The 26,458-nt window shown below is 54.8% G+C and overlaps 1 protein-coding gene across 1 annotated transcript in view; it reads right to left on the reverse strand.

The window, feature by feature from the left end:
• Positions 1-23,850, reverse strand: part of NID2 (nidogen 2) — a 49,076-nt gene extending 25,226 nt beyond the window's left edge. The window contains exons 1-6 of the mRNA XM_075926197.1: positions 23,618-23,850; positions 22,933-23,232; positions 7,717-7,949; positions 4,214-4,926; positions 506-655; positions 170-415 (exon numbers count right to left, since the gene is read on the reverse strand). Of these exons, the coding sequence (XP_075782312.1) occupies positions 170-415; positions 506-655; positions 4,214-4,926; positions 7,717-7,949; positions 22,933-23,232; positions 23,618-23,812 (1,837 nt within the window). The 5' untranslated portion in view covers positions 23,813-23,850. The remainder of the gene's footprint in view (positions 1-169; positions 416-505; positions 656-4,213; positions 4,927-7,716; positions 7,950-22,932; positions 23,233-23,617) is intronic.
• Between the last annotated feature and the right edge of the window lie 2,608 nt (positions 23,851-26,458).

Genomic DNA, 26,458 nt, shown 5'->3' on the forward strand with positions numbered 1-26,458 from the left:
TTCCTCCTTCAGCACAACCAACCCCATAACGGTGGAGAGTCAGAAGGCGAAAACGAGCCGCACCTGATGCGCGCCGGCGTTCCCGACGCTCACCCTCCGCAAGCGCCCCGGACCTCAGCCCCTTCGCCCCGCGTGCAGCGCCCCTTCCGCCACCATGCACCCCGCTTACCGGTGACCCGAAAGCCGTTCTCGGAGCCTGGCTTCTCCAGAGCGAAGAGCCAGCCGAAGAAGCCGCCGATGGGCGTCAGCGTCAGCAGCGCCCGAGCCGCCGGCTGGGGGACGTGGCTAATGGCCGTGTAGGCCCGCCCGTCGTTGCCGACGATGTAGGCGTGCAAGTCCACGGCGCCGAAACGTACGGGCGTGTCCCCCACCAGCAGATTGCCGCTGACTTTCCCGTTGAGGCGGTGAACGGCCCCTGGGAAGAGGACAACGCGCACTGGGTGAGTATCCACGAGCAGGCGGGCGCCGGAAGCCGTGAAGCCCGCCTACCCCCGCGGCCGTTTACCTTCTGGCAGGCAGTGTCTGCCGTTCCCATAGAACTTGGCCTGGCAGTGGCAGCAGAACCCGGTGGCGTAGTCGGTGCAGAAGCCATGTGGGGAGCACTGGCCGTGGTTCCACGCGCAGGTCTCCGTGCTGGTGGCGTGGTACGTGAACCCTGCATCCAAAGCACAGGTTAGGACGGGGACAGGAACCGGGCCTTAGCACACCAGCTGCACCGCAAAGCTGGAGACACAGATAGAAACCTTCAGATCCCAAAGGGAACCTGATGCCATCGGCCGTCTCGGCTTGGGGTGGGAGAACACAGCCATCCCTTAAAGGCAGCACCATGCTACAGCCCTAGCGCAGACAAAACACTTACTGACTACAAAGGGAGCTTGGCCTGCACTAGGGAATCGATGTTCTCGCTAAGCTTTTCCATCCACATGCAGATTTTTCCACCTATGTGTGGAATAAATTTTGTTTTGTGCGCCGATGCAGGTGGAAATGTGCACCACCAGGAGAAACACAAACCTAGCTGTGGGTGCTCTGCTCATCAGTTGAGCGGCACTGGAATCTGTGCACAGCTTACAGGGAACGCTGGCAGGGATGTAAAAGCATAACTGTTTAAGCGGTTAACCAAGAAGCTTCAACTTGTCGCTTTCCGTTATGGTTCCACGCCGGCTCCTGGGCAGTCGGCTGTGCTGGGCTCCGCAGCAGGACGCTCATATACACACTTTATACCGCTGGGATTTGTAGCGGTTCCGTTTTCAAAGGACAGTTCGCATCCCCAGCCGGCAGCAGGGCCCGAGTCTGACACGACTTGCCCACTGGTGAAAGCGAGATTGGCGCTCCACTGGTGAACAAGACACTAGGTGTCTTGTTTATCGATGCCCGGGTGGTTCCACTGTCCCCCAGTTCCACCCGGATGCCAGGCAGGTAGAAGTAGAAAAATCCACCCCAAGGGGAATTGACGGGGTACGGGAAAGCGGCAAACTCCATGCTACCAGGGGGTCTGCAGACAGCCAGTGCCCCCCACCCACGGGGGAACTCCCCCCTGCCGCGAGTGAGCGTGGGAAGCATTAAACCCAACGCGCTGGCTGCCCGTTCTCAAGGGGGCACATGGGTAGGGAGGTTAAATATCGATTAATTGAATAGTCGGTTAACCTCATGGACTCTTATCGCTTACTTGACTATTCTATAGTCCCGGGGGCAGCCAGCCACTCCCAAGGAGCCAGCAAAGGCAGCAGTGTGGGGTGCCAGGCCGGAGCTAGTCCACGAGGGGAGCCAGAATAAAGACCAGCTCCCCTCACGGACTGGCTGCCTGTTGCCTCCCGCTGCTGCCTCTGATACAGAGGCAGCAACATGAGGTGGCGGCCGCCCCTGTCCGGGGGGTGTGGGGGGGCAGGGAGCGCGCTGACCTCCCAGACCCAGCGCGAGCTAGTACTTAGCCGAGCTGCCTGCCCATGTGGCTCCTAATACAGTTTCAATGCAGCGCCGCAGCAGGGGTAGGTCCCAGACCCGGCGTGAGCCAGGCCTGCGCCAGGCTGCTGGCCACGTGGGGATCAAAGGGGTTTTAGCCCCTAACGCCTCAGCCCCGACCATACACTGCAGCCTGAATCCCTGCTGGGTCCCGAGTGGAGACAGTGGGACGTAGTGGGGGGCTGTCCACTCTGCTTTGGCAGACACTGGCTGCTGTGTCGTGCTGGGTGTGACCCCTACCGCCCAGTGCTGGTCTGCAGAGACTCTGGGTGTGTCTGTGCAGCGCCCGGGGGGCGGGCTCTGAGGGGAGGCGCACAGGCGGAGGCCCAGCCGCCTGGCACCTGGGCTAGGTGGAGGTCTCTGAACAAAGCGTGACCAGGTGCTGGGAGTGTGGGTTAGTCTCAGCTGGGTAGGGTGAGGAGAGCAGAGAGCAGGAAAGGGGGGTTCAGGGCCCATGAGCTTCCCCCCCCCCCCCGAGGAAGGGGGCTGCCCGCTCTCGGGGACTGTGCTCACATCGCTCCAATGCTGCGCCGCGTCTCCGAGAAGCAAGAAAACCTTCTGCTGGCTGGGGGCGAGCCCCGTCTGGCTGCGGACGCGGGTGGGGGTCGGGGGCTCCCCGGCTCGCCCTCAGACAGCGAGCGCTGCCTCGCCCAGAGCCGACCGCAACCCCCTTCCCCATGGCCTCCCGTCAGCTGCGTGGCCCCAGCGCGGGGAGCTGCGGGAGTCCCCCGGAGAGGCAATGCCGTGGCGTCGGGTGCAGCGCCAGGCGGGGCGAGTCTGGCCCAGCGGCGCGTTGCCTAGCTGCAGAGGCGCAAGCGCGGTGGGGCCTTTGCCTGGCAACAAGCCCTGTTCTCAGCGGCTCGTTGCTGCAATGGCTGGACGGGTCCCTTGCCGGACTGCGTTGCCTTTCACCTTCCTGGGCGGCTTTTTCCCCGGCCGGGCCGGGCCGGGCGCTTCCCCAGCAGCTGGTCGACATCACGCCTCAAGCTTCAGAAGGGCTCCCTCCCGCCCCCCTGCATAACAACTCCTCCATCTCCTTCCCCGCTCCTGGCCATACGGAGGAGCTTGCTGCTCCTGCCTGCGGGACAGACCTGCACAATGAAGCTCTCACCCAAAAACACCACCTCCCTCGGAGATGGCTCCACTCTGGGGGACGTGTTACCAGGCCTCCCTCCCATTTTTTCCCACCCGAGCGGAATGAATTCTCTGGTGTGCAGCAGTGTGAAGGTGAACGTGCGACACGGAGGGGCCATGCAACACGGAGGGGGCGTGCGACACGGAGGGGGCGTGCGACACGGCGCCTTCGTATTGGTGCACATAATGAAATTCACGTGGCAGGAGGGGGGCCAAGAGGGAGAAGGCTCAGGCCTGAGGCAGAGGGCTGGGGTGCAAGAGTGAGGGCTCCATCTGAGGGTGCGGTCTCCAGGGTGGCCCGGGGCATGAGGGGTTTAGGTCCGGGGGACCTCCAGGTACAGGAAGCGGCTCAGGGCTGGTGGGCAGAAGGGGATCCAGGCAGGTGCTGGCTGCGGGGTGGGGCTGGGGATGAGGCCCGTAGGGTACAGTAGGGTGCAGCAGGGGGTTGGGGCGCCTGTGCATTGCAGCGTCCGAGCTCTCCGCACTGCAGCCCCGAGCCCCTGCACAAAGCTTAGAGGGAACTTAGCTTATTTCCTGCTCCCACAACCTGCCCCTGCACGAAGGGCCGAGCGATCCGCCCTGGTTTCCAAAAGTCTCCAAAACACTCTGCTCATCCCACCACCTCCACCTGGCCCTGGCGGAGCAGGGATTAAAGCGGCAAGGAGCGCAGCGTTCACTCTCCTCTGGATCATCTAACTCGCACAGGAGTCCACACTGCTCCCCTGCCCATGGAGGCCGGGGGGGAGAGTCGGGGGCGGGGGGGGCCTCTCACACCCTTGTGGCAAGAAGTTAAAAAGGAAGACCTCCAAGCATTAGATGCATTTGGAAAATCTGGCCCCTTGGCAGTGGAGAAATCTCTCGTGCCCAAAGGGCCCCACCACTGCATTACGTATTATCCATAGCCCCCCCACACACTATCGGGGAGCTCCCCGGTCTTCAGTGGAAGCCAACGTTAAATCCAGCCGGCTTCCAAGCAATCGATGCCCGTTGACACCAGTGACGGGGCTGGCTCGGTGGATCTTAATTTCATTCCCTTCCTAGTCCACCAAGAGGGCTTTAAATCTGCTCGCTACCAAGGAACCCCCCAGCCGGAATTCAGTTCTGGTTCACAGACACTTACCCTCTGGGTTAAAGCTGCCATCTTCGTCCACCCCCACAACCTGCCTCCCACGGCTCAAGGGAGGGTAGTTCTCTGGGTGGCCCTGCAGCACGACCTCTCCCTCTGGGTAGGCTGGAAAGACGTCTCTCTCAGAGGGGACGGTGTCACCGTCTGGGTAGGGCTGGGCGTGGTCCTCCCCGGGCCTTGCTGCCAGCCCCTCGGTCGTTAGCTCCAGCAGGCGGTCGCTGGTCTCCAGTGAGGTTGGGCTTCCGACTCCCGTTTCCTGAGAGGATTCCACCTCGCCTTCCAAAGGAGGCACCTGGGACGGCCTCTCCTTCAGCCCGGGAGACGACGGGACAGATTTCACCTCAGGAAAGGCCGGGCGAGGGCTGGACACCGGAGCCGGCAGTGTGGACTCCAGCTCCGAAGCCAACCTAGTACCAGAGCGTCCTGGCTCGCCGTACGGCACCTCAGGCTCCGGCTCGGTCGGGTACTCGAGGTCGTCGTCTTCGTTCTCACTGTAAAACGGGTCGGGATAGTCGATATTCTCATCGGGGTAGTCCGCTTCCACGACGATCTGCTCCACGGCGGCGCTACCGAGCGTGCTCTCCGGAGGCTCCCAGGAATGCCCTTCGGAAGGCTTCTCGCCCACTCTAGCCGGCACGACATTGTCCAGCAGGGAGGTGCTGCCGATGTGGAAGGCCCATACGCCGGGAATCCCCGAGTTGCTTGTTCTAGATACAAATGACAAACACTAATGTCAGACTCCTCTTCGCAGCTGCTGACTGAGCACAGTGCCCCATCCAGCCACTCCAGTCGGGGATTTGCCTGAGAACAGACTGTAGAACACAAGCTACAGGTCTAAATGCTCAGAAGTGGCTAGTGATTCGGGAGGCCTTGATTTTGGGGGGCCCAACCTGAAACACCTTAAAGGAGCCTGAATTTTAAGCAAGTGCTAACTACTCACCTTCTGAAGAACAAGCCCCTTTTGTAATACCTAGCCCCTGTCAACAGTCAATCTCCAAGTGCTTTACAAAGGAGGTCAGTGTCATTTATCCCCATTTCACAGACAGGAAAACTGAGGTACAGCAGGGCGAGTGGCTTGCCCAAGTTCATCTAGCAGGCCAGTGGCCAAGCAGAAATAGAAGCCAGCCCCCCCGAATGCAGTATTTGATCCACCACCCTGCCTCCCATCAGGGCCTCTGTTGGGGTCCCCCCTCAATCGAAACCCCTAATCCCTTTTGAAAAGGTCAGCATTGATCTGTCTGGCAGAGGAGAGAGTCAATATTTTACTATGCAAGGAGGAAACGGGCAAGTGTAATGATTATAAAATCTCCTCTCCATTTTCACAGCTGTTTTTTTCATTTAATTGCACCAGCTAAACTCCTCCTGCTCTTAGGGCTGTAATGGTGCCTTGGGGCGGCGGGGCGGGGGGGAGGGGAGAGAAGAGGGGCGGGAGTTTCTTTAGAAACAGTTGCACTTTTATGTCCACATTTTCCGCATTTTTTTCCCCTTCTCTTGTTCTTTATTCCCGGGGTCAGCTGTGTGCATGAAAACAGCTGGGCCCGGAGAACAGCGATCCTGTACAGAACAGCTGCCATTTCGCTAGCTCAACGGCTCTCATTGTTTGGAGGCAATCCCCGCTCTGCGCAGAGGGCCACGACGAGGCCTGTGTGCCACTAAAGCATCATGCAGGCCCAGGGTTGAAGACTGAACCGGAGTCCCGCCTCCGGGCCCACGGGTGAATTTCAGCCCTGCTAGAATCTTTGTGATGTCCCCAATCCAGCTTCACCACCCCCACAGCAGTTCCCATGTCTCTGGCTCCCTCACTTCCATAGTGATCATCTCGCCCATCCTGTGTCCTGGTTAGGAGTGGGAAGGGTTAACCAGTTAGCTGGTAAGCGTCACCTGGTTCCGGTTAACCTGTAGGGGCTGGAGCCACACCCCGCCTGCAGGTTGCTTCAGCCCCACAGGGGGCCTGCTGGCAGGGGTGTCCGAAGCAACCTCTGTCTGCAGGGGGCCTGGGAGCCCCACAAGCAGAGGCTGCTTCAGGGGGGGCAGGGAGCCGGCAGAGAGAGCCCCAGCACGGCGGAGGGAGGGGGCTGGGGACAAGACCCCTCAGGCTGGGGGCTACTCCAGCTGAGCTGGAGCGGCTCCCAGCCCGGATCCTGCTCCCAGCCCGGATTCTACACAGCTTCCCTCTTCCGCAAAGGCCTATGCAAATGAAGAGCAGATTAGCATATAACCAGGCTTCATTTGCGTAATTAATTAGGAGCCGTTTTTTGCACAAGAGGTTTTTGCCCAAGAGCCGTTCTTCCTCATTTTTTCAGGAAGAACGGCTCTTGTGCAAGAAGGGGTTTTTGTGCAAAAGCCTCTTGCGCAAAAACGGCTCCTAATTAATTATGCAAATGAAGCACGGCAATACGCTACTCCGCGCTTCATTTGCATAGGCTTTTGCGGAAGAGGGAAGCTGTGTAGACGTAGCCTTAGCTGGTAACCCGGTTATACTGATTCACCAGGATTTTACATCCCGGGGCAGGAGTCAGTTTACCTACCCACGCCCTGACAGGTGCTTGCTCTGCCTGTTCTTTAAAACCTCCAGTGACAGGGTTTCCACAGCCTGCCTTGATAGCCTGCTCTAGTGCTTAACTAGCCTTGTACCTGGAAGGTTTTCCCTAAGTCTCCCCCGCTGCAACATACACTGATCAGTTCTTGTCCTACCCTCGGCGGGCACGGAGAACAAGCAACCACCGGCCTCTTCCTAGCCCCCTCTGACACCCCGGCAGACAGCGACCAGGTCGCTCCAACAGCCTGACAAACCTGGACTGCGCGCTGCCTCTCCAGGAGCCCCGAGGAACATGGGACGAGAACAGGTGAAATCCTGGAAGGCTGAAACGTTAATCTCCCACTGACTTCAGCAGAGCCAGGGCTGCCCCACCAGCATGTGGGCTCGAGCAGTGTCAATACACAACCCTTCCTGCCTGCTTGTTTTCACACTTTCCAGGTCTCGGTTGCCCCTCTTTGGTCCACCAGCCAGCCAGCTGATTCAGCTAGTCCATGGCCCCCCAACTTCTTACTTCTCCTAGCGAGCCCGGTCCTCGCCCACCCTCCCCGGAGCGGCTCTGGGAGGAGGGGAACACAGGAGGCCACACCTGTGACACAGCCAAGGGCAGAGCCTAAGCCAGCAGCAGGGGCCAGCAGAGAACTGGGTGGCGCTTTCTCCACACCCCCCCGGATGTTCTTCCGCACTCTCCTAGTGGGGCTTGCCCCACAGCCTGGGGACCTCCGAGTTAGCCCATGCTGCCTTGCACTAACGGGGCAAGTACACTGTAGGTAGCCAGCAATCGGGGCAATGGGATCGGTCTGCGTTCCTGCAAACCAGGCTCCCAAAGCACTCGACTGCTTCCACAGGGGATGTTTTCCTGGAGCGAGACCTCTCTGCGTTTAGCGCCGACCGATTCGCCAGCAGGCATTCCCGCAGCACAGGCCCACGCCAGCACCGCGATCCCGGCCGCGCTACTTACTGGTAGAGATTTTTCACAGACTGCTCGCTGCTGGTGAGGGTGTAATACGGCCCCTCTCCCTTCAGGTGAGCCGTGTCGCCTCTGCTGAAGCCCACCCGGGCAGGCAGCTCTAGCTGGACGTTGTAAGACTCTTTGGGGCGAGTCCCAAAGAACTGAAGGCCGTCGGCGGGATAAAGGAAGAGGGCGTAGCTGTCCGAGTCATTGTAGGCTAAGACTGCCTGGAAGGTGTTCAGCTACAGAAGGAAAACAACAATGTCACGGATGGACGGGAGAGAGGCCGCTTGTTCATCTGAGAACGCTTGGATGTGTGACATAGTGGAGAGAAAGCCCTGGGATGAGGGACACAAAACTGTCCTCCGCTACACGGGACTGGGGTTCGGCTGCGATCAATTAAAAGGGAGCATCCAAGGTGCGTGGAACTTTTGGGACCAGACTAGGTGACATCTTCTGTGATGCCAACTTGAGAGGTAGGAGTAACAGCTAGGATATCACAGGAGAAATATGCCCCCTTTGAAATTCTCTGGGAATTTGGCATCTCAGTCCCTTGAAATCCTTGGGGGGAAAAAAAAAAATCACAGCCAGAAAACGTGTCAATAGCAAATCTCTCCTATCCTCTCTCTCCCGTAAGTCCAGCGTTAGAATTGTTACAAACCCCCACATCTGTTTCGCCGAAGAGGATATTACTCCAGCCAATGCCTTTGGAATCTAAGCAAGTAATTAAGTGTCACCATATTCCCTGTGTTGTGAAATGATCCATGTGTTTGATACGTTCTGTGTGTTTAAAACAGGAAGGGGGGGGGGGAATCATCCCTCTACTACTAGGGATGTAAGCAACTAGTTGACTAAGCTTATCAAATAGTTGACTAGTGATGCAACTAGTCGCTTCCCCCCCTTGCTGCCTCTCTTAGAGGCAGCAAGGGGGGGGAGCAGGAGCCAGTGTTGGGGGGAGCCAGTTTAAAAGCTGGTTCCCCCCAGCACCATCTCCACAGAGGGCAGGGGAGGCAGAAGTACAGCAGGAAGCGGCACGAGCGGGGACTGAAACAAACAGCCTCCGCTTGCACCAGTTCTGCTGCGATTCTGCTTTTGAAATTTGGAGCCCTCTGGGGCTCCTGTACATTTCAAAAGCAGGATGGCAGCAGAACCGGTGTGAGCAGCTGGCCGCTCCATGCTCCCTGCAGCACTTGAGCCTCTGAAATGTACAAGAGCCCTGCTGGGACTCTTGTACATGTCAAAAGCAGAAGCCCCGCAGGGAGTGTGGGGCCGGCAAAGGTGGAGGCGCCCTTGTAGACTAATCGAATAGTCGATGGAAATCCCATCGAGTATTCAATTAGTTAGTTCATCTAAATTGAACATCCCGACCTGATGCACACTCAAACTGAACGCAGCGACAGCAGTGAATTGTTTAATTCACTTTATTCAACAATATTGTATTATTGCTCCCTCCGAGGCGATGGAGTACGAGTCCTGCAGCAACAGTGCACGTTGCAGCACAACCCGATCGGACTTGCAGGGACCCGCTCCATCCTGTTACCGTTCTGCTCCTAGGAAACCGCTGGCAAACCCCATGAAAGGTCGTTTTTGATTCAGGAGGCGGGTAGTGAAATATCATATATAGAAAAAAAAATGTCTCTGGGGGATGGACGACAGAGCGATGTCCCGCCACTCGCCTCCGCCCTCGGTCACGTGGCCTCCTCTCCCCTAAGTCGGGCCTGGCCGTGGTACGTCTTCTAGGGGTAGCACTTATCGTTCCCGAATTCCGGGTCTGCTGCCCTTGGCCAGTTCCTGTCACCCATGGTGGAGCAGTCCTGGGGGCGGGGCTCCAGAATTTTGGTTGATGGCAGCAGCACTGTCACGTCTTGTTACCTACTCGCGGCCCCCTCCCTCTTCGGTGCCAGGAACAAACATACACACACACACACACACACACATACACACACACACACACACACACACCCCGTTTTTGCCGTTTTTCCGACAAAACTCTGTAGTATAGACATACCCTAAGGCTACGTCTAGACTGGCATGATTTTCCGGAAATGCTTTTAACGGAAAAGTTTTTCGTTAAAAGCATTTTCAGAACAGAGTGTCTAGATTGGCACGGACGCTTTTCCGCAAAAGCACTTCTTGCGGAAAAGCGTTCATGGCCAATCTAGACGCGCTTTTGCGCAAAAAAGCCCCGATCTCCATTTTCGCGATCGGGGCTTTTTTGCGCAAAACAAAGCTGAGCTTTCTACACTGGCCCTTTTGCGCAAAAGTTTTGCGCAAAAGGACTTTTGCCTGAATGGGAGCAGCATAGTATTTCTGCAAAAACATTGACAATCTTACATGAGATCGTCAGTGCTTTTGCAGAAATTCAAGCGGCCAGTGTAGACAGCTGGCAAGTTTTTCCAGAAAAGCGGCTGATTTTCCGGAAAAACTGGCCAGTCTAGACACAGCCTAAGAGAAGAAATGTCAATGTTCTTCGAAAGAGAGAGAGATCTGCTAAACAGCAACAACTCTCTGGGGAAATAATGGATCATACATTCATTCTAAAATTGGCATAACTTGCAGATTTCTTTACTGAAATTAATTAGCTAAACCTCTCACTACAAGAAAATATGGTGAATATTCTCGCAGCTCAAGACAAGGTGCTAGCTTCCTCAGTATGCTCCAGCTTTACCGACATAGGGCTGAAGCCGGTGATGTATTCACATGGTTAGAATTGACAACTCTGTTTGAGGCAACCAAACAGAAATTGTTCATTTGCTGCTGATGTCGTAAGGCACTTACTGTCAGTAACAGAATCCATCAGTGAATACTTTCCAGATATAGAACAGCATCACATGAATGCATGGATTGTGAAACCGTTTACAGTAGAAGAAAAAGTCATCGAAGACCTAGATATCAAGGCGAAAGCAGAATTCCTCGGTCTGTGAGAAGGTAACACATTGAAAGCAGATTTTCAGGATGCTGATCTGGCAACGTTTTGGCGAAAAGCTGGTTTAGAATGCCCAATTCTCTCTGACAGAGCTCTCAAACTCCTAATCCCATTTGCCGCTACGTATCGCTGTCAGGTCAGCTTTTCTACAACGGTCAACGTTCAAAAGAAGGCAAGGAATAGATTAGATCTTAGTCATGACTTGAGATGTGCATTAGCCGTGACAAAACTTCGTATCTCTAAGCTAGTCAAGCAGAAGCAGTATCAACCTTCACACTGGGAAATTCATCTGAGAACTGCTGTTGGTCATGTGTTTTCATTTTCTGAATAACGAGCCTAATATACGAATACGTTTAAAATAGATAGTCAATTTTGTTCAACATAATGCACGAGAAAACAAAACACAATAAAAATGATGAACGTAATTTCCCGTTTGTCTATTGCCCTTTAAAAAAGGAGGAGGGGTAATTTTGGTTTATTGGTTAAACTTAAGGGATAACAGTGCCAAAGAGGTTAAGAACCACTGATCTCATCTCAGGTTTCCTTGCTGAAGATTAAGCCACTCCTTAGCCGGCCCTAGATGGGCATGGAGAACCACTAATCACTGTCCTCTTTCTAACAAGCTTGGACATATTTGAGGACTGATTTCATCCCCCTCTCTTCTCCCCCGGACTTCTCTTCTCTAGACTAAACACGCCCAGTTCTTTCCGCCTAGGTCAGGTTCTGTAAACTGCCCCCTCCACTTTGCAGCTCTCCGCTGGACTCTCTCCCACGTGTTTGCGTCTTTCTTAAAGTGTGTTGTCCAAAACAGGGCACCGCACTCCAGCTGGGACCTCACCAGCACTCAGTAGAGCGCAACCGTTAACGCCCCCGTCTCCCGTACAAGGCCATTGACTTCCACAAAGCCCCTCCGACGACACGACCGTATAATGGGAGATTAGAATCTGTGCCAAAAACCGGACGTTGTCGGTTTACGATTATTTAGACCGGGGTGGGCAATTACTGGCCCATGCTGCTTCCTGCAGCTCCCATTGGCTGTGAATGACGATCCATGGCCAATGGGAGCTGCGATTGCCCGTGCCCGCAGAGGTGCAGGTAAACATGGAGGTGGCAACTCGCTGGGGCTAAGCTTGGCAAACTACCATCATTTTATTGTCCACCCCGACTTAAGACTACAACTACAGGAGCAAGGATATACCAGCATGCTGCTCTCCCAGGCTGTGTCTAGACTGCAGGGATTTTTCGAAAAAAGTAGCCTTTTTTCAAAAAAACTTCACCTGCATCTAGACTACAGCCGCGTTCTTTCAAAATTAAATCGAAAGAACGCGGCTTTTCTTTCGACGGTGGTACTCCTCATTTCACGGGGAATAATGCCTGGATGCTCTCTTTCAGAAAAGCAGCTTGCTTTTTCGAAAGTACTGGTTGCAGTCTAGACGCTCTTTTTCGAAAGAGGCTTACAGTCTAGACGTAGCCCCAGTGTGGACACAGCTATATTACTTTGTCGGAGTAAGTAAAACCGTTGTACTGGCAGACGGGCAGTAAGGCGGCTCTAACTGCACATACGTTAGGGCTGTCTCTAGACTGGCCAGTTTTTCCCGGAAAAATCAGCCGCTTTTCCGGAAAAACTTGCCGGCTGTCTACACTGGCTGCTTGAATTTCCGGAAAAGCACTGACTTCCTACTGTAAGAAATCAGTGCTTTTTGCGGAAATACTATGCTGCTTCCGTTCGGGCAAAAGTCCCTTTTGCGCAAAAGGGCCAGTGTAGACAGCTCAGATTTGTTTTGCGCAAAAAAGCTCCGATCGCGAAAATGGAGATCGGGGCTTTTTTGCGCAAAAGCGCGTCTAGATTGGCCATGAACACTTTTCCGCAAGAAGTGCTTTTGCGGAAAAGCGTCCGTGCCAATCTAGACACTCTGTTCTGAAAATGCTTTTAACGAAAAACTTTTCCATTGGGGGTAGAGAGGAGGCAGCTCCAAGGAGCCAGTGCTCAGGATGAGCCAGTTTTTAAGATGGCTGCCCCAGAGCACTGGTTCCCGCCTGCCCTCTCCCTGCTACCTCTGTGGGAGGCAGCAGGGGGAGGGGAGGAACTGCGTGGAGCCAGCATACGTGGAGAGCTGGCTTAAAAGCCGGCTCCACATGCATATCGGCTCCCGCCTGCCACCCCCTCCCACACACTGCTGCCTCTGATAGAGAGGCAGCAGCGGGGGAGGAGGCAGAAGGCAGTGGGAAGGTGGCTCCGTGTTAGCCGATACATGCAGGGAGCTGGCTTGAAAACTGGCTTCCCGCATGTACCGGCTCCCACCTGCCCCCCCTCACCTTCTGTCTGCTGCCTCTTTACCAGAGACAAAAGCACGGGATGAGGGGAAAAGGGGCTCCCAAGGATCCGGTGCTTGTGGGGAGCCGGCTTTTAAACTGGCTCCCCTGGGGACCAGCTCCTGCCTGTTCCCTGCACTGCTGCCTCTACGGGAACCAGCATGCACGGGGAGCCGGCTTACAAGGCAGCAAGAGGCGGGGAGGGTAGGTGTAGTCATTACAGTTAACCGATATGCCTTATCGGTTTATCGTTTAAATGACTATACGCTAACATCCCTAGTGCAGACAAGGCCCCCTGCACTGGGAAGGAAGCTGCTAATCCCTCAGAAGGTCTATCAGTATAGGTCTCCTTAGAGCTGATGTGCCTTAAAACCAACCCCGGGACAGATCTTCGGCTGATATAAACGGCATTCAAGCTGGTAAGTCTATGCCAATTTACACCAGTGTTGTCTAATAATCAGTAAAAGCAGGAATTTTTAGACTAAGGAGCGGCTCCAGTTAGTGAAGCTTATGGAGTGTCCCAGAATTAAAATAGCTCCCCAACATTGTCCTTGGGCGACATCCCCCCTGAGCAGCAAACCAGCTCTTCTGTCTGTCTACTTCTAGGAGACCCTCGTCACCAGAGCAACCAAGGACTTCCCCAACACTACTGGATTTCATCCTCAGACCCCAGGTGGGGCAGTGCTCTGAGTCCCAATCTACAGTTGGGAAACTGAGGCACGGGGCAGCTTAAATGACGTGCTCAAGGTCACAGAGGAATTCTGCGGCTCAGGCAGGAACTGAGCCCAGAGGCCAAGCCCAATGCCCCTATCCTCCTCCTTCCACCTCCAGATAGTGACAGCAGAGTGCTGCGTTGGTCTCCTGCTGGCTGAATTTATCACTCGCGGGGCGATCGGCCACAGAACAAGCACCACATTGTGACTCCTGCCTGGCTCCAGCCTGAGACATCCATCTGCTTCAACGCTACCCTAAGCCGACTGCACTTCCCTCCCCGCAGACAGATCGCACACATCTCCCAGTGAGTTATTACCAGGGCGTTCTATTCCCCAGCAAGGGGGCTCCTCCATCATGTGTCTCGGCTTTATCTTCCTGGCTCTTCACCCCCGCGCTTCTTTTCCCGAGCACACAGGAAACTCCTCCACAACAGCTGGTTTTTCCCTTCACAACCAAAGAGCCCTTCTTCTTTCACTACCCTGCTCTCTTAGCGTCTCCCAAATGCTCTGGCCCCGAAGAGCCCCGAGTCCTGGCTCCACAATACCCGCAGCCAGAAGAACATGGAGCCATAGGGAGAACACACGGTTGGCCAAGCTCCTGACCCTGTTCCTTTGTTAGCTCAGTGGATCTCCACAGGGAGAGCTGGGCTCAGAATCTGACCCCCTAGTACCATATCAAGCATTAACAGGAGCATGGGGAGCAAGACACGAGAAGTCATGCTTCCGCTCTACTCCGCGCTGGTTAGGTCTCAGTTGGGCTGTGTCTACACTGGGCCACTTATTCCGGAAAAGCAGCTGCTTTTCCGGAATAAGCTGCGAGCGGTCTACACTGGCCCCTTGAATTTCCAGAAAAGCAGTGACGATCTACTGTAAAATTGTCAGTGTTTTTCCAGAAAAACTATGCTGCTCCCGCTCGGGCAAGAGTCCTTTTTCCGGAAAACTGTTCCGGAAAAGGGCCAGTGTAGACAGCCCAGTAGTCTTTTCCAGAAAAAAAGCCCCGATCGCAAAAATAACGATCAGGGCTTTTTTCGGGAAAAGCGTGTCTACATTGGCCACGGATGCTTTTCCAGAAAAAGGGCTTTTCTAGAAAAGCATCCTGCCAATGTAGACGCTCTTTTTCCGGAAATACTTAAAACAGAAAACTGTTCTGTTTTAAGCATTTCCGGAAAAGGGTGCCAGTGTAGATGTAGCCCAAGAGTCATAAGAACGGCCGTACTGGGTCAGACCAAAGGTCCATCTAGCCCAGTATCCTGTCTGCCGACAGTGGCCAGCACCAGGTGCCACAGAGAGGGTGGACCGAAGACAATGATCAAGCGATTTGTCTCCTGCCATCCCTCTCCAGCCTCTGACAAACAGAGGCCAAGGACACCATTTTATCCCCTGGCTAAAAGCCTTTTATGGACCTAACCTCCATGAAATTATCTAGCTTCTCTTTAAACTCTATTATAGTCCTAGTCTTCACAGCCTCCTCTGGCAAGGAGTTCCAGAGGTTGACTACACGCTGTGTGAAGAAGAACTTACTTTTATTAGTTTTATGTCCAGTTCCGGGCACCGCATTTCAGGAACGATGTGGAGAAATTGGAGAAGGTCCAGAGAAGAAAAGCAACAAAAATGATGAAAGGTCTAGAAAACATGAACTATAAGGGAAGGCTGAAGGAATTGGGCTTGTTTAGTTTGGAAAGGAGAAGACTGAGAGGGGACATGACGGCAGCTTTCAGGTATCTAAAAGGGTGTCACAAGGAGGAGGGAAAAAGTCATTCTCCTTGGCCTCTGTGCATAGGACAAGAAGCAAGGGGCTTAAACTGTAGCAAGGGAGGTTTAGGTTGAACATTTGGAAAAACTTCCTATCTGTCAGGGTGGCTCAACACTGGAATAAGTTGCCCAGGGAGGTTGTGGAATCTCCATCTCTGGAGACATTTAAGAGCAGGTTAGACACACACCTGGACAGGGACGGTCTAGACCCAGGGCAGGGAACATATGGCTCGGGAGCTGGAGCTGGCTCCCGTCTTGCCCGGATCCAGTCCCCGAGGCTCCTGCACTCTCCCTTCTGCCACCCCCTTAACCCATTCCCAGAGGCCGCCTCCCACACATTGAACCCCTCATTTTGACCCCACCCCAGAGCCGAGGAGGGCCCACAAGATCTACTAGTCCACCTCCCCTCCCCCCAAGGGTCTGGTGCGTGAGGGAAATGTGGGGAGTGTCAGTGGGTTTGGGGGTTTTTTGCTTCTCAGTTGCGTGGCCCTCGACTCAAAAATGGTTCCCCACCCTTCATCTAGGCGGTGCCTGGTCCTGCCGGGAGGGCAGGGGACTGGACTCGATGACATCTCGAGGTCCCTTCCAGTTCTAGAGTTCTATGATCATCAGGGATGGGCCCATATATCGCTGCTGCCTCTGTTACCAGAGTGCACTCTACAAGGCGGGCATTTCGAGAGGCCCTGAAAATTTGGGCTGCATCCTGCCGCCGGGATGGGATTCTCGTCACAGACTTCGACTGAGCGAGGGCGCCAACCTTCCTCAGCTGCGAGTGCCCTACGATGTTCTGCAAAGCGATAATTATCAGGGGGCGTTCACAGCGCCCCCTTCGCAGGCACCCAGGGCCGGATTAACTCTTCTGGGGGCCCAGGGCTATTCATTCTGGGGGGGACCCCTAGGCTGCTGGGCGGGGCAGTGCGACAAGGCGGATCCAGCCACAGGAAGTTGTGCTCCCAGGTCTGAGAGCCTCTGGCTTGCTGGAAGCTGTGCGGTGTGGAGTGTTCTCATTGCAACAGGACCCCGGCTCTAAGCCCGTCTGCAAGGCAGTCATCAGCCCCGCCACACAAAGGGAGTTTGTTGGGACGGGCACACACCCACGCTCACACCCCTATGCCCGGGGGGCAGCCATTCAGCCACTCAAACAAAGCTACACTGACAAAAGAGCTAAAAAGTGGGGGGGGGGGGGAAGAGGGGGGCAAGAGCCTCTATACAAAGCTGGGCAATTGGAGACTGCACCAAACCCCTCCCTGGTGCAACTTCGCCGCCGCTGGCAGCAATTTACTCTGGGGCTTGATTCTGCCCAGTAAGTCCTCTTGGAGGATCACGAGACAGGATGGCGGCTCCAGTCTGTTACAGGGACATCGGACAGAGGAGAGGGATGGCTGGCGTGTAAAGGTCAGAGGTCAGAGCGAGACGGGTCAGCTCTCAGCTTGTTACTAGGCGGATCTCAACGGAGTCTGGCCGTTTAACATTTGTTAAGACGAGCTACAGAGGGTAAAAATTCCACCGCAGTGCAGATTCCCCGAGCTCCGGCTAAGGGTAAGTCGGATTTAAACACGCTTCGCCGTGCCGGCTGCCAGAGCCTGTCCCGCTCACCAACATGGCTGCGGTTTCCAGTGACTTGATCAAGAGCGGGCCGTTATAGAAACACACGGGGGAGCCACATCCGTGAAAGGCCGAGCAGCAGTGCCAACAACAGCACAGAGCTTCTGCACTACCAGAGCCTGTGTGTGCACTGTGAGCCTCGTTGGGTGTTTGGTTGAAAGCCCCTGCTCTTGGAGTCATGTGATTACGTGAAACGCACAGCTTGCATTTAACAGTAGGGGAGGGTCTCTTACAGATGCAGAGAAAAGCTTGAAAATGTCACACACACACACACACACACACACACACACACACACAGCTCAAGCCCAGAAGGCAACCAAAACACCCATGTTAAGAAAAGCCTCATGAATTTTTTAAGTGGAAAGTTCAGATTTTAGAACAACTGAATTCTACAGAAGTGCTGCTCCTGGAGCGAGCTATGCTGGGCACGTTGCAAGTAGTGGCTATTTTAATTAGCTGACCGCGATTGTTTTCCCTGGTGCATACAGCAATTTCCTCCTTCACAACAAACACATTTTCCTTCCCTCCCTTTTGGTACCGGGTTAGGAAGTCCAGAAATGCTCTATTTCAAGCTCACTGTTCCCCAAAACTGCCATAAAAAAACCCTGCAGCACAAACCCCACCGGTCACCCACACTTCCTAGGTCAGCCCAACATCCTGCAGCGGAGATGCACCGGCACGCTGCCAAGACACACAGCTGGGCCAGACGGCTCCGGTGACAGAGCAGTCCTCCTAAGCGGCAGATTTGTTTGAAGAAGATGCACTGAGCTGCACTCCTGAGCCCTGCTGAGTACGGTGTAGGATTTTGCTTCCAACCTGCAGGCGCCCCACTGGGTCCCTAGAGGAAGGCAGCAGATGGTGAGAGCCAGAGATGTGTGGAGAGCAGAGATCACTGCAGTGCTGTTCCACAGTATCCCCACCTCAGCACTGGGTTCTTCTGTGTGTCCTCTCATCATGCAAAGCCCAGCGGATGGGCAATGAAACAGAAAGGTCACAAATTTAAAACATGATTAAAGGAAATATGTCTTGTATACCAGTGCTTAGTTAGCATGTGGAACTCCTCGCCACAGGATACCATAGAGCTTGGGGTTTTGCAGGATTCAAAAAAGGATAGGACATTTATACAGACAACTAGATAAACTGTATGTTCAGAGTTACCTTCATGTGACTGCACCCTCAGCAAATTTGCGGATGACACTAAGCTAGGTGGAGAGGTAGATACGCTGGAGGGCAGGGATAGGGTACAGAGTAACCTAGAGAGATCAGAGGATTGGGCCAAAAGAAATCTGATGAGGTTCAACAAGGACAAGTGTAGAGTCCTGCACTTGGGACGGAAGAATCCCGAGCATTGGTACAGGCTGGGGATCAATTGGCTATGCAGCAGTTCGGCAGAAAAGGACCTGAGGATTGCAGTGGATGAGAAGCTAGACAGGAGTCAACAGGGCGCCCTTGTAGCCAAGAAGGCTAATGGCATAGTGGGGTGTATTAGGAGGAGCATTGCCAGCAGATCCAGAGATGTGATTATTCCCCTTTATTCGGCTCTGGTGAGGCCACATCTGGAGTATTGTATCCAGTTCTGGGTCCCCCACTATAGAAAGGATGTGGACACATTGGAGAAGGTCCAGTGGAGAGCAACCAAAATGATTAGGGGACTGGAGCACATGACTTATGAGGAGAAACTGAGGGATTTGGGCTTATTTAGTCTGCAGAAGCAAAGAATGAGGGGGGATTTGATAGCAGCCTTCAACTTCCTGAAGGGAGGTTCCAAAGAGGATGGAGAGAGGCTGTTCTCAGTGGTGACAGATGGCAGAACAAGGAGCAATGGTCTCAAGTTACAATGGGGAAGGTCTAGATTGGATATTAGGAAAAACTATTTCCCTAGGAGGGTGGGGAAGCACTGGGATGGGTTCCTTGGGGTGGAATCTCCATCCCTAGAGGTGTTTAAGTCTCGGCTTGACAAAGCCCTGGCTGGGATGATTGAGTTGGGATTGGTCCTGCTTTGGGCAGGGGGCTGAACTTGATGACCTTCTGAGGTCTCTTCCAGCCTGATGATTCTAAGTCTATATGCAGAGTAGCCATACCCATGATTTAAATATTATATGTTCATATAAATAATAATATCAATCTTCATACTTCAGGCTAAAAACCAAGTCCTGCCTGATAGGGTCAGGAAGAAAATTCCCTGCTGCAGTTTATTCAATAGTTGCCCATCTCTGACGCATCTGATACTAGTCACGGTCAAAGACACGGATCCTAGATTAGATGGAGCACTAGTCTGACCTGGGATGCCAAATCCCACATCCCTATCACACTGCATCATGGCAGCAGCATGCAGCAGCACGCTGCACATGGGCAGCTCCGAGTGGAAATTCAGTGGCATTTTCAGGAAGTTTTCCAAAAGAACTGCAGATTAAGAGACGACACCACAGCCAGGCTTTCAAGGCACATGAGAGAGGTACAGCAGTGGGGCCAGCGCTACAGAAGTCAAAGATGGTGGTGATCACACTCAGCGCTCCCTAGCCCCTCAGTAAGGGATCATACCCACGAAAGAGAGGTCAGTGTTCATCCTAAGCACAAGTTCTGCCGTCATGGGCCAGAGCCACAAAATGACTCGGGAATCCAAGTGCTGTGAATCTGAAAGCATTTCAGTCTATTCACCAGCCTTATCAGCGCATGTCACTGAAAAACATGCATCACCGCAGGAAGTTCTCCAGACCAAATCTCACTGGTCCAGACACAGTATCACCCCGCTGGGGAACAGCTTTCAGAATTTCCACTGAGTCACGTTGTTAGGAAAACAACCCCCCAAAAAAGAGATTAGGATCCCAAATCAAGAGCAATATGTTCGGAGTACTTAAAAAAAAAAAGTCACAAATCCACTAATACCCTCCTTGATATACCCATAAGTATCAGTCCCTCTGAGCTGGATTCTGATCTCAGTGGTACCAGTGTAAATCCAGACAAATGCACTGCCACATTTGCAGGCAAACGATTGGGAGATTTCTGCATCACCTCTAACTTATCACCCAGAGCATTCTCAGCGCCTGGTTGTTGCATTTTTTTGGTCTATACTTAAGCCCCTTCATTTTAATCTGATTGTTACTGGGGAAAATCCCAGGTTTTACAAAAAGTATTGTTTGGTTTTTTTCCCCCATTTTCACACTGTTTTTGTATCATCTGAATAGATAAAAAATGTGCATCGTCCTAATAAAGCACAATACATTGCATGAAATAAACGTACTTCGATGATCCATTACGCTGTGAGTATAGATACAGCTTCCTGCTGCAGTAAGGTCGTATATCAGTCTAGAAGACACACAGAGTAAACAAACAGGCAAGTACATAAGCTCTGAAGTACGTGCACATCTAAACATACGACTGACTCTCACGCCCACCACTTACACAGTTCAAGCTGTTAGCAGATAACGATGTAAAGAGCTGACACGCTAAACAGGGAAGGAAATGAAAATCTGTCTCAGAATACATTTCAGAACACAAGCAGGTAGTCAAAAAAGTTAAACACAAACAGGAGAAAGGGATGAAGTTGCGTGTATGCCCTGCAAATGGTGTGCCCCGGTTATTAAATGTTTATAGGCTACAGCAGTAAACTGTTGATTCAAAGGGAAAATTTTAGTTGGGGATTAGCGATGTATTGTCTTAAACTCAGTTCCGTGTTTTGAGTTCTGTCCGCAAACCACGCTGAATTCTATTAATCGAAGCATTTATCTACAGAATACTTTTTCCTTCCCCCTCCGTCCAGCAAAATAAACTTTGATATTTACCCAGAAAAAAATGTTAATCGTTTCCCCCTCCCACTGATTTTCATTGGTTTTTGTTGTAGTAACAAACACCAATAAATTCCCCAGGAAAAAATTAAATAAAATAAAAACTGAAAACACAGGATCCAATCTACACTGTACTACAAAGTCTTAACAGCAGAGATCGAGTTTCTGTGTATGTTGAGTAAATGCGGTTGGCAGTCAGATTATAAGGGCACACGATTTCCTCCACCAGTGCTTGCAAGAGAGATTGGGACTCCCTTGTGTGACAAGAGTAGCCCAGTAGCCCAGCTGGCCAAAGCAGACTCCTTGTACTAGGAGTAAAGGTTTCATAATCGGTCCTTGAGGGTTCTGTGAATGACATTCTAGCCTCTCCATGCAAGGTCCAAGATGCTTAATTATGGACACTCTAGCCCAGGGGTGGGCAATAATTTTTGCAGGAGGGACATTTAATGAATTTTGGTACTCGGTCACAGGCAAGCTCCACCCCCAGAAGGGGTGTGGCCTGGGCAGAAGGGGTGGGGCTGGAGACTAGCCTCCTGCCAGAATTGTCTGGGGCTGGAGGCTTTGAATTAAAAACAGAGCAAAGGGCTCCCGGCTCCGGTCCCTGCTAGGCTATCGCCACGACTGAGAACTGAGAGTTATTTAAATGGGAGTTATTTAAGAGGTGGGCCGGATCTGGTCCCAGGGCCACATCTTGCCCAGCCCTGCTTAAGCATGGCTCTTACCCTAAATCTGAGTGCTAGCTCAGCAGATGCTCTATAAGAACACAAGCATCCAGTTCTTCCAGTATGTCCACACTGCACAGTTAGCCCAGAGCCACTCGAAGCCCACGCTAGCCCATCCTGCTGCGGTAAGATTGCCAGGAGTCTGGTTTTCAACAGGAACATCCAGTCAAAAAGGGATCCTGCTGGCTCTGGTCAGCACGGGGCTGGCAGACTTCCTACCCAGCTCTGCACTGCTCCCTGGAAGCAGCGACTTGTCCCTCGGACTGCGAGGCAGAGGGACAGCCACGGGGATCCACGCGCCGCCCCAGCACGGCCGGAGCGCCAACGCTGCAGCTCTCCCAGGCTGGGAACCGCCAGCCAACAGGAGCCGCAGCCGTGCTGCCCGAGGGCGGAGCCAGAGCTCAAGCCCGCTGGCTACGCCTCCGCCTAGAAGGCGACGCATGGGCGGACCTAGTGCTGGGGGGAGGCAAGCCTCCAATCCCGCCCCTTCTGTCCACGCCCCTATTCCTGCCACCCAGTGCCCTTTGGGAGCCACCCCTCCCAGTGCAGGCGACAGACACATGGTCCCAGCCTGCCTCTTTCGCCTGCTCCTCAGGAGCCAAGAGACATGTTGCAGCTCCTGGGGATCTCCGCCTAGGGCCTGCTTCCCAGCCCTCCGCCACAGCCCTCCGCCCCCTCCTGCATCCTACACCCCAACCCCCTGCCCCAGCCCGGAGCCCCCTGCACTCATTTCTGGTCCCACTCCAGAACCCAAGCCCCTTACCCCCTCCCCAACCCTTGTTTCAGCCCAGAACCAATGCTCCAAATCCCTCAGCTCCACCCCCAGCTGAGTCCCCTACTGTATCCCAAATGCCTCATCCCCAGCTCCACCCCGAGGCAGCCTGGCGAAAACGAGCAAGTGAGAGAGGGTGTGGGAGAGGAAGGAGGAATGGTGAGAGGGGCGGGCTGGGGCAGGCAAGGTTAGAGGCAGAACTCCACTTTCACTGGGCTTGAAAGCCACTCACTTCGCAGGGAAGAGAAAGGCTGAGTCACTGAAGTGCTTGATAACCCTCCACCGCCCTTCCCTCAATGCCCTCCCCCCATCAAAGGAAAGACAAGTTCTGCAATCGACACAACAGACGGGAAAAGCATCCTCGAGTTGCCTCAGCACAAGGGATCTGCCCCAGCCACATGTAGGGGTGAGCGTGGAAACAGCGAGGACACAATAAGGCAGGTGGGACTCAGGGATGCTCATGAGGGAGGCTAACCCAGGCGCTCACACTCTGGAGCCAGTCACCTGGGATAACCGTGCAGTGTAGACACAACCTTAGTCTGTGGACCTGGGTAATACGTGCACGATCGGTTTCTGATGAGACACGTTCTCCCGGCCCCCGTGGGGTCACAGCAGCGAGCACGAACATTGGCCTTACTTTCTCGGAGGGCGCCGCGTTTCCAGAGACTTCCTCATAGGCCCCCACGTCCTCCCAGGTGGCGATGAAGGCCCGGGTGGGAGAGAAGGCCCCCGGAAAGGCAGCCTGGACGAGGCCAGCGGCCTGGGCCAGCACCTCAGGGGACTCCTCCTCCCGGTAAAAGACCTTCCCCCTGCCGCCGCTGGTGTCGATGTCGGACAAGAAGGGGGCGATGGCCGGGAAGTCGGTGGGGAAGTCGTCGTCCACGTACTGGGTCTCCCTGGGGAAATCCTGGGTGGAGATGATCCCGTTGGTCCCTACCTGCAGGAGACAGCACAGACCATGGCACCGGGCGCGCCAAACGCACCGGCTGCAGCGCAGAAAGAGCCGGTTCGGGGCCACCTCTCCATCACCCGCTCCCCCAACCAAGTCTCCCCCCTCCAGGGCTTTCCAGCCAGAGGGGACTGGGGCAAGGGGGCCTCACTCGCCCAATGGGCTGGGGGGGGGGGCAAAGCTTCCCCCCTCTGGCCCATGAGCGCGCCCACGGCAGCGGGGGGGGGGGGGGGATGCACGTGCGGGGCGACCTCCGGCTGCGCGCAGCCCCGGGGTTCTGCAGAGCTAGCGCGAGCCGCCCGCCCCCCAGGCCGCGGGTTCGAGCCGCCCGCCCGCCGGCCGCGGGTTCGAGCCCCGGCCCCGGCGCACTCACATGGAGCCGGCTGTAGCGCGCCTCGTAGAAGGGCAGCGGCCGCCCCAGCGCCAGCCCGCCCGAGCTCTCGTCGTCGCCGGCCGGCAGCTGCCGGTCGCCCCGGGCCGCCCCGTAGGGCAGCAGCTCCCGGCGGGGCAGCGCCGCCGCCCAGCCCAGCAGCAGCAGCTGCAGCGCGCGGAGCCCCCTGGCCGGCATGCTGGCCCCGGGGCTGCTCGACTCCGGCGCGTCCGCCCGGCGCTGTCCCGGGCCGGGGCGGGGTCTGGCCGCTCCCCGCGCCGCCATTGGGCCGGCCCGCGCCCAATCAGGCCCGGCCCCCAGCTGGCTCGGGTCAGCCCGGGCCAGCGCCCCCCACTTGGGGGCCCCGAGTCCGCCCTGCGCCCCTCCCGGCGTGGGGCTGTGGCTGACCCGCCCCCGGGCTGGGGAGGGGCTGAGTCAGCCCCCAGTTCCAGGGGAGCCCTCTGGGGGGGTGCCCCCCTGCAGGCCCTTAGGGCAAGGCGAGGGCCGTGGGGTGCCTGCCTGGCTGGGAGCCCCCAAACCCACAGCCCCCCCGCAAACTCTTTGGCCCGGCCTGATTCCCTGGAAGCTGAGCCCCCCCCCCCCCAGCCGGGTTTGTGTCTCTCCGGGTGGTGCGCATGCACCCGTGCACTGAGACACGGTATTCCGCACAGGGCTGGAAATTCCGAGCCCGCCCTTGGCGGGTTTGGCCACTGCATTGATTTGAGCGTAGTTTGGCTCCATTGCCGCCAGGCCATGGGAGGCTGCCAGGCTTGGAGGAAGGCCGGGCAGGTCTCTTGGCCAGCTGCCAAGGAAACACCCCCAAGCTGGGTTGATGAGACTGAAATTTTATGCTGGGGCTTTGCAGACACCTCACCCCTGGCCTTCCCTGAGACTCCCTTCCGGCAGGTCCCAGCGGGGATGCAGACAGCCCGAGAAGGCACGCCAGCCACCTGGGACAGCCACGACTTTCACCAGGGGCGAGTGATCCTGGGGGCCTCCACTTTGGGGTGCCCACGTGGAGCCCCCAATAAAGGAGCCAGATTTGCCAAAGAAGGGTCTGGAAAAATGGAGGCAGCCAGTCTCACTAGCCACTTCTGAAAATCTTGGTCTGATCATTTACCAGGCATGTGTGTCCTAAACCTACTGGAGCTTCTCTGGCGGGGTGGCTGGTGGCACAACGGGAGTGCTTGGAGGAGCAAGCAAGCTTCCTTTTTCACCCTTCCTCCCCCCAGGAGATGTGAACTCCCACCAAGGCACTTCTGAACCCTGGGGCTTTCCTGACCAAAGATAACAGCTGGGAGAGAGGTGTGCTGGAGGGAGAAGGGAGGGGCATGTGGAAGGAATTTTTGGTTGTTGGACTTAATAACCCGAGGCAGGCCAGCGGGCTCTGGGGTGTGGATTATTTCCAGTAGCTAACACCAGAGTCTTTGTTTGCCGGGCTTTGATTGTTTGGGTTGTTCTGCCTTTAACAGAGAGACAGAGAGACATGCTTGTTATCCGCAGGGTGGGTTCCTTCAGTTTGGTCCTGAAAGGCAGACACAGAGCTGAGCACCTTTTTTTGCACCCCAAAGGGAACATCACGGATTTTTAACAGCCATGAAACCAGTCAGGGCAGCTACTAAGCTTGTGCATTGGGCAGAAACAAGCCACCCATGGGCGGTGTTAACCTAGCACCCTGCGGATCCATCCCTGCTGTGGCTAGTCCGCACTCACAGGCTGTGTCTAGACTGGCCAGTTTTTCCAGAAAATCAGCCGCTTTTCTGGAAAAACTTGCCAGCTGTCTACACTGGCTGCTTGAATTTCCGCAAAAGCACTGACTTCCTACTGTAAGAAATCAGTGCTTCTTGCGGAAATACTATGCTGCTCCCATTCAGGCAAAAGTCCCTTTTGCGCAAAACTTTTGCACAAAAGGGCCAGTGTAGACAGCTCAGATTTGTTTTCCGCAAAAAAGCCCCGATTGCGAAAATGGCCATTGTGGCTTTTTTGCGGTAAAGCGTCCGTGCCAATCTAAACGCTTTTCCGTTAAAAGCATTTCCAGAAAATCATGCCAATCTAGAAGCAGCCAGACTGTGTTCCCAGTCGGCTCCCCGTTTGCTGCCTTGCCTCACTTTGAAGTCTCGGAAAAACTTAAAAAACAACGAATAGTCCTGCAGCACCTGAGAGACTAACAAAACATGTAGATGGTCTCATGAGCTTTCGTGGGCACAACCCACTTCTTCAGATGAAACAGACTAACCCGGCTACCCCGCTGAAGCTTTTGAAGTCTGGAGTGGCCATGGACGCTTCCCCACCTACTGATTTGCGGGGGGTAAACCCCACAAATGATCAGCCCCTGTTTTGTGCCTTTCCACACACATCATTGTAAGCACAGTTTGAGGGGGGGGGGGTTGTTTCACCCGGGGCTTATTCTGGAGAGTTCCCACAAAATCCCTTAGTTTGTTACATTGTCCGCCATTCACCATTCCGCACTTCCCAGAAGGAATCCAGCTGGACCCAGATTTAATGGCGTTCAGGGCAGGCGACAGCAGATGTTTTCTGTAATTGCCTCCCCGTTTCTCTCCACTCAAGGTCATCTCATCCGCGGAAGTGGGTTTTGCCCACGAAAGCTCATCTCTCTATTAAAAAAAGTTTTTCCTGCAGGACGACAGAGTGATGTCATCACATCACCCTGCATCCCGCCTGCCTCCTCCCTCTCCTGGCTTGAGCCCAACCTCGCTGCCGCCCCTCCCCACTCGGAATTGCTATTTGAAAGCAAACCCCTACTCCCCTTCCACCCCCCTCCACCGAGCTTTCAACGCCAAGAAACACAGCACAGTAGCCAATGCACACGGCACCACCTGCGCC

Source organism: Pelodiscus sinensis, chromosome 4 (assembly GCF_049634645.1).
Source record: "Pelodiscus sinensis isolate JC-2024 chromosome 4, ASM4963464v1, whole genome shotgun sequence".
In the NCBI taxonomy this organism is placed as follows: domain Eukaryota; kingdom Metazoa; phylum Chordata; order Testudines; family Trionychidae; genus Pelodiscus; species Pelodiscus sinensis.